At 46.2% G+C, this 20,545-nt stretch overlaps 1 protein-coding gene across 2 annotated transcripts; it reads right to left on the bottom strand.

Moving 5' to 3' along the window:
- Nucleotides 1–1,367: 1,367 nt before the first annotated feature.
- Nucleotides 1,368–20,136, bottom strand: LOC124039404 (zinc transporter ZIP9-like). Of its 2 annotated transcripts, XM_046355369.1 has the most exons (7): nucleotides 19,611–20,128; nucleotides 16,574–16,679; nucleotides 12,622–12,813; nucleotides 5,313–5,381; nucleotides 4,003–4,088; nucleotides 2,780–2,914; nucleotides 1,368–2,450 (listed from the first exon to the last, which is right to left on the bottom strand). In XM_046355369.1, the coding sequence occupies exons 1-7, from the start codon at nucleotides 19,704–19,706 to the stop codon at nucleotides 1,641–1,643; spliced, it is 1,494 nt and encodes a 497-aa protein (XP_046211325.1). In that variant the 5' UTR covers nucleotides 19,707–20,128; the 3' UTR covers nucleotides 1,368–1,640. The 2 variants fall into 2 exon arrangements, with proteins under 2 accessions (XP_046211325.1, XP_046211326.1); XM_046355370.1 differs by lacking the exon at nucleotides 12,622–12,813 and having other exon boundaries at nucleotides 19,611–20,136.
- Nucleotides 20,137–20,545: the final 409 nt, after the last annotated feature.

Below are 20,545 nucleotides of genomic sequence, written 5' to 3'. Positions count from 1 at the left end.
GTTATAGTATAGTACTGATGTACCTATTAGTATAGAACCTTTACTGTCCTGTTATAGTATAGTACTGATGTACCTATTAGTATAGAACGTCTTCGTAACAGTACTGATATAGTACTGATGTTGTTGACCTATTAGTATAGAACCTCTGTAACAGTACTGATATAGTACTGATGTACCTATTAGTATAGAACGTCTTCGTAACAGTCCTGATATAGTACTGATGTTGTATTGTCCCGGACTTCCTGTGACATTACACGCTGACAGTAACAGTACTGATATAGTACTGATGTTGTATTGTCCCTGACTTCCTGTGACATTACACGCTGACAGTAACAGTACTGATATAGTACTGATGTTGTATTGTCCCTGACAGTAACAGTACTGATATAGTACTGATGTTGTATTGTCCCTGACAGTAACAGTACTGATATAGTACTGATGTTGTATTGTCCCTGACAGTAACAGTTGTAGGTGACAGCAACATCTGACACTGGGATAGAAACTACACATTCAATAAAATCTAACTTTATTAATCAGCAATTTACAAGTCATGTACTTTTAAAACATTTTTTTTTTTAATCTATGATTGTTATGATAAAGTATTAATTAAAAATACATCCTATTGTCCTTAGCCTGGTTACCAATCTGTTTGTATAATATTCCACATAGGGTACTCTGTGTTATAAAGATGTTTAGCATTTGACACAGATTGCCAAGGGGTGTTACTATATCTAAACAGACTGGTAACCAGACAACATTGTCCTGGCTATAGTACACAATGTAGAATTTTTTATTTATTTTTTAAAACTCTCCTTCTATAAAGACATATCTTGATCACATCCAATATAAAATCAATAAATCATCACTATATTGTGGTTCATTTAGGCCACGTCGGTATGACAACCATTTCAATTCTTATAAAGTGTTTTTTTTTTTTAGCTTTTCACAACCTGCCCTGAATACTTCAGTACCTTACACAACCCAGCCAAAACATTTCTCAGAAATTACAAAAGACGAAATCTTATCCATTTGATTAAAATCTGGTTTGGGGGATTTTTTTGGCTAACCTAAATAAATAAACAAATGTTTTGTTTGTTCAGTAGTGGTACAAAGGACATCAGGAAACTGGGGTTATTTTGAAAACGGGTCCACTTACAAGAAATGGTTCATGTTCTTTTCAGACAAGACAAACTATTACAAAAGCTCTATACACCAGAGTCACACACACACACACACACACACACACACACACACACACACACACACACACACACACACACACACACACACACACACACACACACACACACACACACACACACACACACACACACACACACACACACACACACACACACACACACAAGCCCATGTCCTTATGACCTCTCAGAGAAAGACACTGACACGCACTGCATCACACACAGAAACACCCCCAATTGATCTCTAGCTGTGTAAGAGTTGAGGTGTACTCCAGTGTAAATTAATGTTTGGTAACATGTTGTGGGTTGTCTTCTTCGCGTTCACTAGTCGGTCTTAGTTATAGACTTGATTTCCAAGCTTCCTTCACATTCATTCTCAATGTTCATTATCAATAGCTGAGTTATGAACAAGATTTGGTAGGATAGCGTCGATTCACAAGACTAGTCATCACGTAGTCCCAGGGCCAGTAACACAGGTAGTCCTGCTCCTAGTATCAGCGTGAGGCTCTCCAGGACCTCCAGCTGCCCGCTCCCAGTCCCGTGGAGGTGGGGAGAGCTCTGCTGCCCCCTGGAGCTGATCTCTGGTAGTACATGAACCGTAGCTACGTAGAGGAACGTCCCGGCGGAGAAGAGCATCCCAACACCTGTAGCACTCAGACGGTTCTGGGGCGAACCACCACTCTGCAGTAGGAGGGAGAAACACACAGCACTCAGACGGTTCTGGGGCGAACCACCACTCTGCAGTAGGAGGGAGAAACACACAGCACTCAGACGGTTCTGGGGCGAACCACCACTCTGCAGTAGGAGGGAGAAACACACAGCACTCAGACGGTTCTGGGGCGAACCACCACTCTGCAGTAGGAGGGAGAAACACACAGCACTCAGACGGTTCTGGGGCGAACCACCACTCTGCAGTAGGAGGGAGAAACACACAGCACTCAGACGGTTCTGGGGCGAACCACCACTCTGCAGTAGGAGGGAGAAACACACAGCACTCAGACGGTTCTGGGGCGAACCACCACTCTGCAGTAGGAGGGAGAAACACACAGCACTCAGACGGTTCTGGGGCGAACCACCACTCTGCAGTAGGAGGGAGAAACACACAGCACTCAGACGGTTCTGGGGCGAACCACCACTCTGCAGTAGGAGGGAGAAACACACAGCACTCAGACGGTTCTGGGGCGAACCACCACTCTGCAGTAGGAGGGAGAAACACACAGCACTCAGACGGTTCTGGGGCGAACCACCACTCTGTAGTAAGAGGGAGAAACACACAGCACTCAGACGGTTCTGGGGCGAACCACCACATATTAGCGTTATCAAATCATTTTCACTGTTGGAAGTAGTTCCCTCTAGCCTGGTTCCAGAGATGTTGTTGCCGTCTCACCAACTACTGTGGTCAGCAGTTGGCAAAACAGCATACATGCATTCCCAGAACCAGGCTGAGTTCCCGCCTCTAGCGATCTCCAATCACTTACTAGTTTCATAGAAAAGCTTCCCGTGAGATAAACCACCTTTCTCGTCATTATGAAAGCACGTTGTTCTACGCCACTAAACAGCAGTCTGTTGCTTGTTCTCACCGCGTTCAGGATAAAGTATGTACCGATGGAGAGTACAGGTGCTGCCGCAGAGAACACCAAGAGATGCTTCTGAATCTGCTTCTTCTCTACACCTGCCTGCATCAGAAAGGTGACCAGACCAAACGCTGTAGGAGCCTGAGAGAGACAGAGAGAGAGAGAGAGAGAGAGAGAGAGAGAGAGAGAGAGGAAGGAGGTGGGAAGGAAAGAGAGAGAGAGAGAGAGAGAGAGAGAGAGAGAGAGAGAGAGAGAGAGAGAGAGAGAGAGAGAGAGAGAGAGAGAGAGAGAGAGAGAGAGAGAGAGAGAGAGAGAGAGAGAGAGAGAGAGAGAGAGAGAGAGAGAGGGAGAGATGAGGAAGAGAGACAGAGAGAGAGAGAGAGAGAGAGAGAGGGAGACAGAGAGAGAGAGAGAGAGAGAGAGAGAGAGAGAGAGAGAGAGAGAGAGAGAGAGAGAGAGAGAGAGAGAGAGAGAGAGAGAGAGAGAGAGAAGAGAGAAGAGAGAAAGAGAGAGAGAGAGAGAGAGAGAGAGAGAGAGAGAGAGAGAGAGAGAGAGAGAGAGAGAGGGAGAGGAAGGAGGTGGGAAGGAGGGAGAGAAGGAGTGAGAGGGAGAGAGAGAAAGAGGGAGGGAGTGAGAGGGAGAGGGAGAGGGGGAGAGAGAGGGAGAGAGAGGGAGAGGAAGGAGGTGGGAAGGAAAGAGAGAGAGAGAGAGAGAGAGTGAGAGAGGGAGAGAAAGAGAAACAGCAGCAAGATTTGTGACCTGTTGCCACGAGAAAAGGTCAACCAGTGAAGAACAAACACCATTGTAAATACAACCCATATTTATGCTTATTTATTTTCCCTTGTGTACTTTAACCATTTGTACATTGTTAAAACACTGTATATATATAATATGACATTTGTAATGTCTTTATTGTTTTGAAACTTCTGTATGTGTGATGTTTACTGTTCATTTGTATCGTTTATTTCACTTTTGTATATTATCTACCTCACTAGCTTTGGCAATGTTAACACATGTTTCCCATGACAATAAAGCCCCTTGAATTGAATTGAGGGAGGGAGGGAGGGAGGGGGGGGATTAAATCAATTCAAGTACATTGAATTGAGAGAGGGCTTAAGGAGTTTGCAAGAACAATCAACCATTGATTGGTTTGTCCTGATGTCCTGATGTCCTGAGTTGCTTGTGATATCACCTCCATAGTAGATCTGATTAATGCAGTGGACTCTCACCTTGTGCAGAATCACAGCTAGGAACACCACGACTTGAACTGTGACCTGGGAGGAAGCCACGGCTGTACCTAACGCTACACCGTCAGCTGGGGAGAGAGGAACAATGTTATTACAACACACCTGGCAGCTACAGACAGGCAGAGGAGAGAGACAATGATCACTATACCGACAGACAGACACACCATCAGCTACAGGCAGACCAGACCAGACCAGACCAGACCAGACCAGACCAGACCAGACCAGACCAGACCAGACCAGACCAGACAGACAGGCAGAGGAGAGAGACAATGATCACTATACCGACAGACAGACACACCGTCAGCTACAGGCAGACCAGACCAGACCAGACCAGACCAGACCAGACCAGACCAGGCAGACCAGACCAGACCAGACCAGACCAGACCAGACAGACAGGCAGAGGAGAGAGACAATGATCACTATACCGACAGACAGACACACCGTCAGCTACAGGCAGACCAGACCAGACCAGACCAGACCAGACAGACAGACAGGCAGAGGAGAGAGACAATGATCACTATACAGAAAGACAGACAGACAGACCATCAGCTACAGGCAGACCAGACCAGTGTGTAGTGTGTGTAGTGTGTATGAGTAGTGTGTGTGTGTAGTGTGTGTGTGTGTGTAGTGTGTGTGTGTGTGTGTGTGTGTAGTGTGTATGAGTAGTGTGTGTGTGTGTGTGTAGTGTGTATGAGTAGTGTGTGTGTGTAGTGTGTGTGTGTGTGTAGTGTGTATGAGTAGTGTGTGTGTAGTGTGTATGAGTAGTGTGTGTGTGTGTGTGTGTGTAGTGTGTATGAGTAGTGTGTGTGTAGTGTGTGTGTGTGAGTAGTGTGTGTGTAGTGTGTGTGTAGTGTGTGTGTGTGTAGTGTGTATGAGTAGTGTGTGTGTAGTGTGTATGAGTAGTGTGTGTGTGTGTAGTGTGTATGAGTAGTGTGTGTGTGTGTAGTGTGTATGAGTAGTGTGTGTGTGTAGTGTGTATGAGTAGTGTGTGTGTGTGTAGTGTGTATGAGTAGTGTGTGTGTAGTGTGTATGAGTAGTGTGTGTGTAGTGTGTATGAGTAGTGTGTGTGTGTGTAGTGTGTATGAGTAGTGTGTGTGTGTGTAGTGTGTATGAGTAGTGTGTGTAGTGTGTATGAGTAGTGTGTGTAGTGTGTATGAGTAGTGTGTATAGTACCTACCAGCAGCATGGATAACCAGTCCCAGTGTAGCTGTGTGTGTAGTGTGTGTGTGTGTAGTGTGTGTGTGTGTGTGTGTGTGTGTGTAGTGTGTATGAGTAGTGTGTATAGTACCTACCAGCAGCATGGATAACCAGTCCCAGTGTAGCTGTGATACTGGTCCTGTTCGACATCCCAGTCCGTGGATCTGGAACAACACAATCAACTAACTGATAGCAACATGAGCTGAACATAATGAACGAACCACAATGACTAAAGTTTGGAGAGGTGGTTTGAAGAGGAGGTTTGGAGAGGAGGTTTGAAGAGGAGGTTTGGAGAGGAGGTTTGGAGAATGGGGTTTGGAGTGGAGGTTTGGAGAGGAGGTTTGGAGAATGGGGTTTGGAGAATGGGGTTTGGAGAGGAGGTTTGGAGAGGAGGTTTGGAGAGGAGGTTTGGAGAGGGGGTTTGGAGAGGGGGTTTGGAGAGGAGGTTTGGAGAGGAGGTTTGGAGAGGAGGTTTGGAGAATGGGGTTTGGAGAGGAGGTTTGGAGAGGAGGTTTGGAGAATGGGGTTTGGAGAGGAGGTTTGGAGAGGGGGTTTGGAGAGGGGGTTTGGAGAGGAGGTTTGGAGAGGAGGTTTGGAGAGGAGGTTTGGAGAGGAGGTTTGGAGAGGAGGTTTGGAGAATGGGGTTTGGAGAGGAGGTTTGGAGAGGGGGTTTGGAGAGGGGTTTGGAGAGGAGGTTTGGAGAGGAGGTTTGGAGAGGAGGTTTGGAGAATGGGGTTTGGAGAGGTGGTTTGAAGAGGAGGTTTGGAGAGGAGGTTTGAAGAGGAGGTTTGGAGAGGAGGTTTGGAGAATGGGGTTTGGAGTGGAGGTTTGGAGAGGAGGTTTGGAGAATGGGGTTTGGAGAATGGGGTTTGGAGAGGAGGTTTGGAGAGGAGGTTTGGAGAGGAGGTTTGGAGAGGGGTTTGGAGAGGGGTTTGGAGAGGAGGTTTGGAGAGGAGGTTTGGAGAGGAGGTTTGGAGAATGGGGTTTGGAGAGGAGGTTTGGAGAGGAGGTTTGGAGAGGAGGTTTGGAGAGGGGTTTGGAGAGGGGGTTTGGAGAGGGGGTTTGGAGAGGGGTTTGGAGAGGAGGTTTGGAGAGGAGGTTTGGAGAGGAGGTTTGGAGAGGAGGTTTGGAGAGGAGGTTTGGAGAATGGGGTTTGGAGAGGAGGTTTGGAGAGGAGGTTTGGAGAGGAGGTTTGGAGAGGAGGTTTGGAGAATGGGGTTTGGAGAGGAGGTTTGGAGAATGGGGTTTGGAGAGGAGGTTTGGAGAGGAGGTTTGGAGAGGAGGTTTGGAGAGGAGGTTTGGAGAGGAGGTTTGAAGAATGGGGTTTGGAGAGGAGGTTTAGAGAATGGGGTTTGGAGAGGAGGTTTGGAGACTGGGGTTTGGAGAGGAGGTTTGGAGAATGGGGTTTGGAGAGGGGTTTGGAGAGGAGGTTTGAGAGGAGGTTTGGAGAGGGGTTTGGAGAGGGGGTTTGGAGAGGAGGTTTGGAGAGGAGGTTTGGAGAGGGGGTTTGGAGAGGGAGTTTGAAGAAGTGGTTTGGAGAGGGGGTTTGAGGAGGGGGTTTGGAGAGGGAGTTTGAAGAAGTGGTTTGGAGAGGGGTTTGGAGAGGGAGTTTGAAGAAGTGGTTTGGAGAGGGGGTTTGGAGAGGGAGTTTGGAGAAGTGGTTTGGAGAGGGGGTTTGGAGAGGGGGTTTGGAGAGGAGGTTTGGAGAGGAGGTTTGGAGAGGAGGTTTGGAGAGGAGGTTTGAGAGGAGGTTTGGAGAATGGGGTTTGGAGAGGAGGTTTGGAGAGGAGGTTTGGAGAGGAGGTTTGGAGAGGAGGTTTGGAGAATGGGGTTTGGAGAGGAGGTTTGGAGAATGGGGTTTGGAGAGGAGGTTTGGAGAGGAGGTTTGGAGAGGAGGTTTGGAGAGGAGGTTTGGAGAGGAGGTTTGAAGAATGGGGTTTGGAGAGGAGGTTTAGAGAATGGGGTTTGGAGAGGAGGTTTGGAGACTGGGGTTTGGAGAGGAGGTTTGGAGAATGGGGTTTGGAGAGGAGGTTTGGAGAGGAGGTTTGGAGAGGGGGTTTGGAGAGGGGGTTTGGAGAGGAGGTTTGGAGAGGAGGTTTGGAGAGGGGTTTGGAGAGGGAGTTTGAAGAAGTGGTTTGGAGAGGGGGTTTGGAGAGGGGGTTTGGAGAGGGAGTTTGAAGAAGTGGTTTGGAGAGGGGGTTTGGAGAGGGAGTTTGAAGAAGTGGTTTGGAGAGGGGGTTTGGAGAGGGAGTTTGGAGAAGTGGTTTGGAGAGGGGGTTTGGAGAAAGGGGTTTGGAAAGGGGGTTTGGAGAAAGGGGTTTGGAAAGGGGGTTTGGAGAGGGGGTTTGGAGAGGGGTTTGGAGAAAGGGGGTTGGAGAAAGGGGGTTGGAGAAAGGGGGTTGGAGTAAGGGGTTTGGAGAGGGGGTTTGGAGAGGGGGTTTGGAGAAAGGGGTTTGGAGAGGGGGTTTGGAGAAAGGGGTTTGGAGAGGGGGTTTGCAGAATGGGGTTTGGAGTGGAGATTTGGAGAATGGGGTTTGGAGAGGAGGTTTGGAGAAAGGGGGTTTGGAGAGGACATTTGGAGAATGGGGTTTGGAGAGGGGGTTTGGAGAGGAGGTTTGGAGAGGAGGTTTGGAGAGGGGGTTTGGAGAGGGGGTTTGGAGAGGAGGTTTGGAGAGGTTTGGAGATGGGGTTTGGAGAGGGAGTTTGAAGAAGTGGTTTGGAGAGGGGTTTGGAGAGGGGGTTTGGAGAGGGAGTTTGAAGAAGTGGTTTGGAGAGGGGTTTGGAGAGGGAGTTTGAAGAAGTGGTTTGGAGAGGGGGTTTGGAGAGGGAGTTTGGAGAAGTGGTTTGGAGAGGGGGTTTGGAGAGGGGTTTGGAGAAAGGGGTTTGGAGAGGGGGTTTGGAGAAAGGGGTTTGGAGAGGGGTTTGCAGAATGGGGTTTGGAGTGGAGATTTGGAGAATGGGGTTTGGAGAGGAGGTTTGGAGAAAGGGGGTTTGGAGAGGACATTTGGAGAGAGGGGGTTTGGAGAGAAAGTTTGGAGAATGGGGTTTGGAGAATGGGGTTTGGAGAGGAAGTTTGGAGAGGGGATTTGGAGAGAGGGGGTTTGGAGAGAAAGTTTGGAGAATGGGGTTTGGAGAATGGGGTTTGGAGAGGAAGTTTGGAGAATGGGGTTTGGAGAGGAGGTTTGGAGAGGGGATTTGGAGAGTAAGTTTGGAGAGGAGGTTTGGAGAATGGGGTTTGGAGAGGAGGTTTGGAGAGGAGGTTTGGAGAGGGGGTTTGGAGAGGGGGTTTGGAGAGGGAGTTTGAAAAAGTGGTTTGGAGAGGGGGTTTGGAGAGGAGGTTTGGAGAGGGAGTTTGAAGAAGTGTTTTGGAGAGGGGGTTTGGAGAGGGAGTTTGAAGAAGTGGTTTGGAGAGGGGGTTTGGAGAGGGGTTTGGAGAGGGAGTTTGAAGAAGTGGTTTGGAGAGGGGTTTGGAGAGTTTGAAGAAGTGGTTTGGAGAGGGGGTTTGGAGAAAGGGGTTTGGAGAAAGGGGTTTGGAAAGGGGGTTTGGAGAGGGGGTTTGGAGAGGGGGTTTGGAGAAAGGGGTTGGAGAAAGGGGTTTGGAGCAAGGGGTTTGGAGCAAGGGGTTTGGAGAGGGGTTTGGAGTGGGGGTTGGAGAGGGGGTTTGGAGAAAGGGGTTTGGAGAAAGGGGTTTGGAGAGGGGGTTTGCAGAATGGGGTTTGGAGAATGGGGTTTGGAGAATTGGGTTTGGAGAGGAGGTTTGGAGAATGGGGTTTGGAGAGGAGGTTTGGAGAAAGGGGGTTTGGAGAGGAGATTTGGAGAGGGGGGGTTTGGAGAGAAAGTTTGGAGAATGGGGTTTGGAGAATGGGGTTTGGAGAGGAAGTTTGGAGAGGGGATTTGGAGAGGAAGTTTGGAGAGGAGGTTTGGAGAGGAGGTTTGGAGAATGTGGTTTGGAGAGGAAGTTTGGAGAGGAAGTTTGGAGAGGAAGTTTTGGAGAATGGGGTTTGGAGAGGAAGTTTGGAGAGGGGATTTGGAGAGGAAGTTTGGAGAGGAGGTTTGGAGAGGAGGTTTGGAGAATGTGGTTTGGAGAGGAAGTTTGGAGAGGAAGTTTGGAGAGGAAGTTTGGAGAATGGGGTTTGGAGAATGGGGTTTGGATAGGGGGTTTGGAGAGGGGGTTTGGAGAGAGGGTTTGGAGAGGAGGTTTGGAGAGGGGGTTTGGAGAGGAGGTTTGGAGAGGAGGTTTGGAGAGGAGGTTTGGAGAATGGGGGTTTGATGAAAGGGCAGCCCAGTCTAAACTGTTCGCTGCTCTGGCCCCCCAATGGTGGAACAAACGCCCTCACGACGCCAGGACAGCGGAGTCAATCACCACCTTCCGGAGACACCTGAAACCCCACCTCTTTAAGGAATACCTAGGATAGGATAAGTAATCCCTCTCACCCCCCCCCTTTAAGATTTAGATGCACTATTGTAAAGTGACTGTTCCACTGGATGTCATAAGGTGAATGCACCAATTTGTAAGTCGCTCTGGATAAGAGCGTCTGCTAAATGACTTAAATGTAAATGTAAATGGTTTGGAGAGGAGGCTTGGAGAAAGGGGTTTGGAAAGGGGGTTTGGAGAAAGGGGTTTGGAGAATGGGGTTTGGAGAGGGGGTTTGGAGAGGAGGTTTTCAGAGGAGGTTTGGAGAGGAGGTTTGGAGAGGGGGTTTGGAGAGGAGGTTTGGAGAGGAGGTTTGGAGAGGGGGGTTGGAGAGGAGGTTTGGAGAGGAGGTTTGGGGAAGTGGTTTGGAGAAGTGGTTTGGAGAGGAGGTTTGGAGAGGAGGTTTGGAGAAGTGGTTTGGAGAAGTGGTTTGGAGAAGTGGTTTGGAGAAGTGGTTTGGAGAGGAGGTTTGGAGAGGAGGTTTGGAGAGGAGGTTTGGAGAAGTGGTTTGGAGAGGAGGTTTGGAGAGGAGGTTTGGAGAGGGGGTTTGGAGAGGAGGTTTGGAGAGGAGGTTTGGAGAGGGGGTTTGGAGAAGTGGTTTGGAGAGGAGGTTTGGAGAGGAGGTTTGAAGAAGTGGTTTGGCGAGGAGGTTTGGAGAGGAGATTTGGAGAAAGGGGTTTGGAAAGGGGGTTTGGAGAAAGGGGTTTGGAGAATGGGGTTTGGAGAATGGGGTTTGGAGAGGGGGTTTGGAGAGGGGGTTTGGAGAGGAGGTTTGGAGAGGAGGTTTGGAGAGGGGTTTGGAGAGGAGGTTTGGAGAGGAGGTTTGGAGAGGGGGTTGGAGAGGAGGTTTGGAGAGGAGGTTTGGAGAGGAGGTTTGGAGAGGAGGTTTGGAGAGGAGGTTTGAAGAGGAGGTTTGGAGAGGGGGGTTGGAGAGGAGATTTGGAGAGGAGGTTTGGGGAAGTGGTTTGGAGAAGTGGTTTGGAGAGGAGGTTTGGAGAAGTGGTTTGGAGAGGAGGTTTTGAGAAGTGGTTTGGAGAAGTGGTTTGGAGAGGAGGTTTGGAGAGGAGGTTTGGAGAGGAGGTTTGGAGAAGTGGTTTGGAGAGGAGGTTTGGAGAAGTGGTTTGGAGAGGAGGTTTGGAGAGGAGATTTGGAGAGGGGGTTTGGAGAGGGGGTTTGGAGAGGAGGTTTGGAGAGGGGGTTTGGAGAAGTGGTTTGGAGAGGAGGTTTGGAGAGGAGGTTTGGAGAAGTGGTTTGGCGAGGAGGTTTGGAGAAGTGGTTTGGAGAGGAGGTTTGGAGAGGGGGTTTGGAGAAGTGGTTTGGAGAGGAGGTTTGGAGAAGTGGTTTGGAGAGGAGATTTGGAGAGGAGGTTTGGAGAGGAGGTTTGGAGAGGAGGTTTGGAGAAGAGGTTTGGAGAATGGGTTGAAACATTTAGAACATGGAAACCTGGTGCTTCCAGATCTTGTCAACTCGTAAGGTCATTGGCATCCCAAACAACGACCATAGACATTGGCTATGCAACCCAGCACAAAGAGATCAGAAACCAGGCTAGAAGAAGTATGTTATATGAAGTAACTTGACCTGAGTTTGAATTCTACTGCAAATTCCTGAGTGCAGAACTTCCTTATTTTCTTTATAACGGATTACTTTTAGTGACGACAACACACCACCAACGCAAGAAAGTCTATCATTTGATGACTACAGAGTTTTCATTTTTTCATATGGACAAACTGTGGAGCAAGCTAGAGATACACTATATATACAAAAGTATGTGGACATCCCTTCAAATTAGTGGATTCTGCTATTTCAGCCACACCAGTTGCTGACAGGTGTATAAAATCGAGCACACGGCCATGCAATCTCCATAGACAAACATTGGCAATAGAATGGCCTTACTGAAGAGCTCAGTGACTTTCAACATGGCATCGTCATAGGATGCCACCTTTCCAACAAGTCAGTTTGTCAAATGTCTTCCCTGCTAGAGCTGCCCCGGTCAACTGTAAGTGCTAGGCGCAACACAACAACGGCTCAGCTCTGAAGTGGTGGGCCACACAAGCTCACAGAATGGGACCACCGAGTGCTGAAGCGTTACAAACTGCCTCTGGAAGCAACGTCAGCACAAGAACTGTTCGGGAGCTGCATGAAATGGGTTTCCATGGCCGAGCAGCTGCACACAAGCCTAAGATCACCATACGCATTGCCAAGCGTCGGCTGGAGTGGTGTAAAACTCTCCACCATTGGACTCTGGAGCAGCGGAAACAGGTTCTCTGGAGTGATGAATCACGCTTCACCATCTGGCAGTCCAACAGACAAATCTGGGTTTGGCGGAAGCCAGGAGAACGCTACCTGCCCGAATGCATAGTGCCAACTTTAAAGTTTGGTGAAGGAGGAATAATGGTCTGGAGTCTGTTTTCCATGGTTCAAGCTAGGCCCCTTAGTTACTTAACGCTACTGCATACAATGTCATTCTAGATGATTCTGTACTTCCAACTTTGTGGCAACAGTTTGGGGAAACCCTTTCCCTGTTTCAATATGACAACGCCCCCAGTGCACAAAACGAGGTCTAAAAAGGAGGACCAACAGTTTGGGGAAAGCCCTTTCCTGTTTCAATATGACAACGCCCCCAGTGCACAAAACGAGGTCTAAAAAGGGGGACCAACTCCATATTAACGACCATGATTTTGGAATGAGATGTTCGACCAGCAGGTGTCCACATACTTTTGGTAATGTTGCGTAATGATGCTATATGAAGTAGTAACTCTGAGAAGGGTGAATCAGAATCAGTTTAGCATTTCCCCACTAATGGTGAAGGTAATGATTGAGGGAGAGAGGAAACTGATCCTAGATCAGGTTTCCAATGGGTCGGGATAATGCTTACGATACTAGCCCAAATGAACGCTAGGGAAGTTAGCGTCTTCACAGTGTGTTTTCAATCGGACAGGCTAATGCTAATAGAGTGAGGAGCTACGTCTTCACCTCGGAGCATGACTGACCGTGTCCGGAGCAGTAGCTACTGATCTGGTCCACCAGGAACATGAGGATGAACCCTACGACCAGGGAGACTCCGATGAAGAACCGTGCTGGGAGACCTTTAGAGGGGGGGTCCTCCTCCTGGAGCTGCTGCCCGACCCCAACATCACTGGCATTCTGATTGGCTGCTGCTGGGGCGACAGAGCAGGAGGAGACTGCGGAAAGATTAACGAGAGGTGTGCATTCTTAACAAACACAGACGTTTTAGCAACAGGCACACTCAACCAGATATCAGAGTCAGATATCAGAGTCAGATATGGAGTCAACATCCTCAAATAAAACACGTTGTGTATCCCTGTGTGCAGTATCCAGATTCCACAGTACCAATTCATAGATCAGAAACAGTCTGAAAACATCTCCTCTCAGAAACAGTCTGAAAACATCTCCTCTCAGAAACAGTCTGAAAACATCTCCTCTCAGAAACAGTCTGAAAACATCTCCTCTCAGAAACAGTCTGAAAACATCTATCAGAAACAGTCTGAAAACACCTCCTCTCAGAAACAGTCTGAAAACATCTCCTCTCAGAAACAGTCTGAAAACATCTCCTCTCAGAAACAGTCTGAAAACATCTCAGAAACAGTCTGAAAACATCGGAAATGTAGAGGACAGTAGAGAATAGTACAGAAATGTAGAGTACAGAAAAGTAGAGTACAGTAGAGTACAGTAGAGGAGGGTTTCCCCAAACGTTTTCACTCAGGGCCCATCCTCCAGCAGCAACAAACTGGGGCCCATCCTCCAGCAACAACAAACTGGGGCCCATCCTCCAGCAACAACAAACTGGGGCCCATCCTCTAGCAGCAACAAACTGGGGCCCATCCTCTAGCAGCAACAAACTGGGGCCCATCCTCTAGCAGCAACAAACTGGGGCCCATCCTCCAGCAACAACAAACTGGGGCCCATCCTCCAGCAACAACAAACTGGGGCCCATCCTCCAGCAGCAACAAACTGGGGCCCATCCTCCAGCAGCAACAAACTGGGGCCCATCCTCCAGCAGCAACAAACTGGGGCCCATCCTCCAGCAGCAACAAACTGGGGCCCATCCTCCAGCAGCAACAAACTGGGGCCCATCCTCCAGCAACAACAAACACCCCTCTTCTTGATGGAGAGGAATTTGCTGGTTTAAAGCATATTTACTGCAATTCTACACATTTTGTCATGGGGTGAAAAATAACATTTTACAGTTTTATAGCCACTTCAATTGTGTATTCATGTGATATTTGAGGGAGAGAAAAAATATGACAATAATATGTATGGGCTATAAAAACAGAAATAACATGAGCTAGTTGATCTGGACATCTCTTTAAGATCTGCAATGACAAGAGGAACCGATGATGTACATCTACTTCTTTTACACCTGCATTGCTTGCTGTTTGGGGTTTTAGGCTGGGTTTCTGTACAGCACTTTGAGATATCAGCTGATGTACGAAGGGCTATATAAATACATTTGATTTGATGTAGTACCTAATTTAGACATTACACCATTGTGCATTCTACTTTTAAAGTTTAAAGTCGGACTGAGTTTCTTTAAAAGCCGGACCCTTGCGTGCCCCACAGTGCAGTAGAATTCAGTACAGGATAGTAAAATAGCGTAGAGTACAGTATAATGTACTGTACTGAACATACAGTTGAAGTCGGAACTTTACATACACTTAGGTTGGAGTCATTAAACCTCGTTTTTCAACCACTACACAAATGTCTTGTTAACAAACTATAATTTTGGCAAGTCGGTTAGGACATCTAGTTTGTGCATGACACAAGTCATTTTTCCAACAATTGTTTACAGACAGATTATTTCACTTATAATTCACTGTATCACAATTCCAGTGAGTAAGAAGTTTACATACACTAAGTTGACTGTGCCTTTAAACTGCTTGGAAAATTTCAGAAAATGATGTCATGGCTTAAGAAGCTTCTGATAGGCTAATTGACATCATTTGAGTCAATTGGAGGTTTACCTGTGGATGTATTTCAAGGCCTACCTTCAAATTCAGTGCCTCTTTGCTTGACATCATGGGAAAATCAAAAGAAATCAGCCAAAAAAATTGTAGACCTCCACAAGTCTGGTTCATCCTTGGGAGGAATTTCCAAACGCCTGAAGGTACCAAGTTCATCTGTACCAACAATAGTATGCAAGTATAAACACCATGGGACCACGCAGCCGTCATACCGCTCAGGAAGGAGACGCGTTCTGTCTCCTCCAGATGAACAAGTATAAACACCATGGGACCACGCAGCCGTCATACCGCTCAGGAAGGAGATGCGTTCTGTCTCCTAGAGATGAACGTACTTTGGTGTGAAAAGTGCAAATCAATCCCAGAACAACAGCAAAGGACCTTGTGAAGATGCTGGAGGAAACAGGTACAAAAATATCTATATCCACAGTAAAACGAGTCCTATATCGACATAACCTGAAAGGTCGCTCAGCAAGGAAGAAGCCAATGGTCCAAAACCGTCATAAAAAATCCAGACTAGGGTTTGAAATGCACATGGGGACAAAGATTGTACTTTTTGGAGAAATGTCCTCTGGTCTGATGAAACAAAAATAGAACTGTTTGGCCATAATGACCATCGTTATGTTTGGAGTGAAAAGGAAGATGCTTGCAAGCCGAAGAACACCATCCCAACCGTGAAGCATGGGGGTGGCAGCATCATGTTGTGGGGGTGCTTTGCTGCTGGAGGGACTGGTGCACTTCACAAAATAGATGGCATCATGAGGCAGGAAAATTATGTGGATATATTGAAGCAACATCTCAAGACATATGTTAGGAAGTTAAAGCTTGGTCACAAATTAGTCTTCCAAATGGACAATGACCCCAAGTATACTTCCAAAGTTGTGGCAAAATGGTTTAAGGACAACAAAGTCAAGGTATTAGAGTGGCCATCACAATGCCCTGACCTCAATCCTATAGAAAATTTGTGAGCAGAACTGAAAAAGCGTGTGCAAGCAAGGAGGCCTACAAACCTGACTCAGTTACACCAGCTCTGTCAGGAGGAATGGGCCAAAATTAACCCAACTTATTGTGGGAAGCTTGTGGAAGGCCAACCGAAACATTTGACCCAAGTTAAACAATTTAAAGGCAATGCTACCAAATACTAATTGAGTGTATGTAAACTTCTGACCCACTGGGAATGTGATGAAAGAAATAAAAGCTGAAATAAATCATTATCTCTACTATTATTCTGACATTTCACATTCTTAAAATAAAGTGGTCTAAACTGACCCAAGACAGGGAATTTTTGGGGGGAAAAAGTGGTCGTATAAAAAACTGAAGGACATTTAAATGTCATTCTGAACAGCGCACAGTTCATTCAGTACATGTTTTTGATTAAATGTTTAGTGTAAATTGTTCAAAGTAGTTATTGTGCATAGAGTTGTATGGTTTGTTAAACGTTGAAATCAATGTTTGTTTTTTGTACATTTGAAAGTGAAAAACCTGAGTCAAAGCGTAATTCCGTTACCATGGCATCGCCCTGACGTAACAGTACAGCTTCCTGTCTGCCCCAGCCGAGCTTTAACCAAGGACCCTTAAATTAGGTCACCAAGTTGATTTTCATGTAAATGAGGTCACTTCATTGCCCATGTATCCTGAAGTACCCCCAGGCTCTGCGGCTTGGTCTGACGGTGAACTGGGTGTACCCAAACATGAATTAAAAGGGCTGGGCAGGCTGAAGGTCCATTATAGATACAGTTGAAAAGACGCATCACTGAAATGATAAACAGTTTGGCGAGATAACCCTTAGAGGACTACAGACTACTTATAGCATCAGTGTAGCTGCAATCGAGGGACTGTTTTGCCCGTACAAACTTAACAACAACGATGTATCCTACAGTGAGTTGTTGCTACATCTGTCTGTTGAGGTCTTAGAGAAGTTGGAATCCCGTGGCTGTTACGTTACATGTCTGGTACCCCTCACCTCTCCATGACTCTTCCAGTAGTTCCACCCCTTCTGGGAGGACGATAGCTAGAGCTGTACCACAGAGCAGGCCTGCCCCGAATACACTAATAAACTGTAGGCTTTTCTGTTGGGAGAGAAAGGGACACACACACACACACACACACACACACACACACACACACACACACACACACACACACACACACACACACACACACACACACACACACACACACACACACACACACACATTATTATACCTACACACCAACGGTTGTTTGTTCTAGGAAGGAGTGGGGTAAATACACATGTCACGGTATAATAACAGTGTTCAATTATGCATTATCAATATTATTATTATTATTATTTTACAAAGTCAAGAACTCAAACATGTGTCTGTTTGGTTCCAAAGGTCATTTCCTCTCCTCTATTACGGTAACAACAAGAGGTCAAAATGTACCAATCACACCCGTGACAAATATCAAACCTTCCTCAGTGCCCCATAACTTCTGATGGTGATACATTTAGAATTACATTTTTATATATTGAATGAAGGGGGGGGTACAGTAGCTATTTATTGAATGAAGGGGGGTACAGTAGCTATTTATTGAATGAAGGGGGGTACAGTAGCTATTTATTGAATGAAGGGGGGGTACAGTAGCTATTTATTGAATGAAGGGGGGTACAGTAGCTATTTATTGAATGGAGGGGGTACAGTAGCTATTTATTGAATGAAGGGGGGGGGGTACAGTAGCTATTTATTGAATGAAGGGGGGTACAGTAGCTATTTATTGAATGGAGGGGGGTACAGTAGCTATTTATTGAATGAAGGGGGGTACAGTAGCTATTTATTGAATGAAGGGGGGTACAGTAGCTATTTATTGAATGGGGGGGGGTACAGTAGCTATTTATTGAATGAGGGGGGTACAGTAGCTATTTATTGAATGAGGGGGGTACAGTAGCTATTTATTGTAGTACAGTAGCTATTTATTGAATGAGGGGGGTACAGTAGCTATTTATTGAATGAAGGGGGTACAGTAGCTATTTATTGAATGAGGGGGGTACAGTAGCTATTTATTGAATGAAGGGGGGTACAGTAGCTATTTATTGAATGAAGGGGGGGGGGGGGTACAGTAGCTATTTATTGAATGAAGGGGGGTACAGTAGCTATTTATTGAATGAGGGGGGTACAGTAGGGGGTACAGTAGCTATTTATTGAATGAAGGGGGGTACAGTAGCTATTTATTGAATGGAGGGGGGTACAGTAGCTATTTATTGAATGGAGGGGGGTACAGTAGCTATTTATTGAATGAAGGGGGGTACAGTAGCTATTTATTGAATGAAGGGGGGTACAGTAGGGGTACAGTAGCTATTTATTGAATGAAGGGGGGTACAGTAGCTATTTATTGAATGAAGGGGGGTACAGTAGCTATTTATTGAATGAAGGGGGGTACAGTAGCTATTTATTGAATGAAGGGGGGTACAGTAGCTATTTATTGAATGAAGGGGGGTACAGTAGCTATTTATTGAATGAAGGGGGGTACAGTAGCTATTTATTGAATGAAGGGGGGAATGAAGGGGGGTACTAGTAGCTATTTATTGAATAGCTATTTATTGAATGAGGGGGGTACAGTAGCTATTTATTGAATGAAGGGGGGTACAGTAGCTATTTATTGAATGAAGGGGGGGGTACAGTAGTGAAGCTATTTATTGAATGAGGGGGGTACAGTAGCTATTTATTGAATGAATGGGGGGGGTACAGTAGCTATTTATTGAATGAATGGGGGGGTACAGTAGTAGCTATTTATTGAATGAAGGGGGGTACAGTAGCTATTTATTGAATGAAGGGGGGTACAGTAGCTATTTATTGAATGAAGGGGGGTACAGTAGCTATTTATTGAATGAAGGGGGGTACAGTAGCTATTTATTGAATGAAGGGGGGTACAGTAGCTATTTATTGAATGAAGGGGGGTACAGTAGCTATTTATTGAATGAAGGGGGGGTACAGTAGCTATTTATTGAATGAAGGGGGGTACAGTAGCTATTTATTGAATGAAGGGGAATGGGGGGTACAGTAGCTATTTATTGAATGAAGGGGGGGGTACAGTAGCTATTTATTGAATGAAGGGGGGTAGCTATTTAGTAGCTATTTATTGAATGAAGGGGGGTACAGTAGCTATTTATTGAATGAAGGGGGGGGTACAGTAGCTATTTATTGAATGAAGGGGGGTACAGTAGCTATTTATTGAATGAAGGGGGGGTACAGTAGCTATCTATGGGGGGGTACAGTAGCTATTTATTGAATGAAGGGGGGTACAGTAGCTATTTATTGAATGAAGGGGGGTACAGTAGCTATTTATTGAATGAAGGGGGGGTACAGTAGCTATATATGGGGGTACAGTAGCTATTTATTGAATGAAGGGGGGTACAGTAGGGGGGTACAGTAGCTATTTATTGAATGAAGTAGCTATCTATGGAATGGGGGGGTACAGTAGCTATTTATTGAATGAGGGGGGGGTACAGTAGCTATTTATTGAATGAAGGGGGGGGGGGTACAGTAGCTATTTATTGAATGGAGGGGGTGAAGGGGGGTACAGTAGCTATTTATTGAATGAAGGGGTAGCTATCTATGGAATACAGTAGCTATTTATTGAATGTAGGATGAAGGGGGGGGTACAGTAGCTATCTATGGAATGAATGGAATGGGGGGGTACAGTAGCTATATATGGAATGAAGGGGGGGGTACAGTAGCTATATATGGAATGAAGGGGGGGGTACAGTAGCTATATATGGAATGAAGGGGGGTACAGTAGCTATTTATGGAATGAAGGGGGGGTACAGTAGCTATATATGGAATGAAGGGGGGGTACAGTAGCTATATATTGAATGTTCACAAAATATTGTATGGAGTGGATCCCATAGCAGGGACCAGTATGAGACAGGTCTGAAAAACCATATCTGGCATCGGGAGAAGAGACCATAAAGGAAGGTACGGCGCAAGTTACAGACAGGAGGGGAACGGAGGGAATACAAGGTTAAGAATTAAATGACTTACCTCCGAAAGTTTCATCAGAAGTGGAATCAAACCTAATAGAAAACATCCCAAAAACATCGCAACGGATATTAAAATAATCGCTATTGCCTCATCCATGGCTATAGATCTAAATGTATGCACGATATTAAGAATGTCAGTTGTTTTTTTATCCTCTCTACTATTTAAAATACACCTTTATCTATACTGAAAATCCGTTTTTAAAAACTATTGGGAAAAGCCCCGTTGATCACAAGCGAGACGCGCGTACATGACATTCTCGCCACGCTTCCACGTCGCCCGGTTTGTGTCGTAACCGCCCTTCTCAAAACAACGCCTGGCGGTACAAAACACCAACTGCAGACCAAGTAGAAAACCACGGTCGACTCCCTGAACTTGTGATGCTTTGCATAAACTAGTTTCCTCTCCTGAACCGTCATCTGATGGGAATAATGCGTTGGGAATATATGTTACTTGTTCGGGAGTTTTTTCCCTTCACTTCAGTGCAGAAGGAGACAAGGCAGCACTAAAACTATTTAAATGGTCTCATCCCAACATGTCTGCTGAGGTCCTTCTGGGACGGTCATGTGGTACCTTTGATTCTTCACGTCGTAGACTTGTAAAGGACAGCAATATGAACATTGAACTGAATAAAACACAAGGACCAATCCTCATAAAAGGTCTGGAATATCAACGTGTTAAAGGTTTTTATGAATTCATTTCGGCTCATTGTGAAACTCGGCGGAATGTAAATCACTCACAGGGACAAAACAACTGTAACCAACAGCTCAACAATAAGACAGACTGATTAAATACGGATTTTATTGTTCAAAGACCTGGAGGAATATTACAGACCAATCTGTTCTACAGACAGCCCTTAGAGGAATAGGGGAGAAAGAGACATAATGCCTCCCAAATGCTATTACATTAAGTGCACTACTTTAGACCAAGACCATACG

Source organism: Oncorhynchus gorbuscha, linkage group LG07 (assembly GCF_021184085.1).
Source record: "Oncorhynchus gorbuscha isolate QuinsamMale2020 ecotype Even-year linkage group LG07, OgorEven_v1.0, whole genome shotgun sequence".
NCBI lineage: Eukaryota > Metazoa > Chordata > Actinopteri > Salmoniformes > Salmonidae > Oncorhynchus > Oncorhynchus gorbuscha.
The sequence above is the reverse complement of the archived record's forward strand: the minus strand, read 5'-3'. Positions and strand labels throughout refer to the sequence as shown.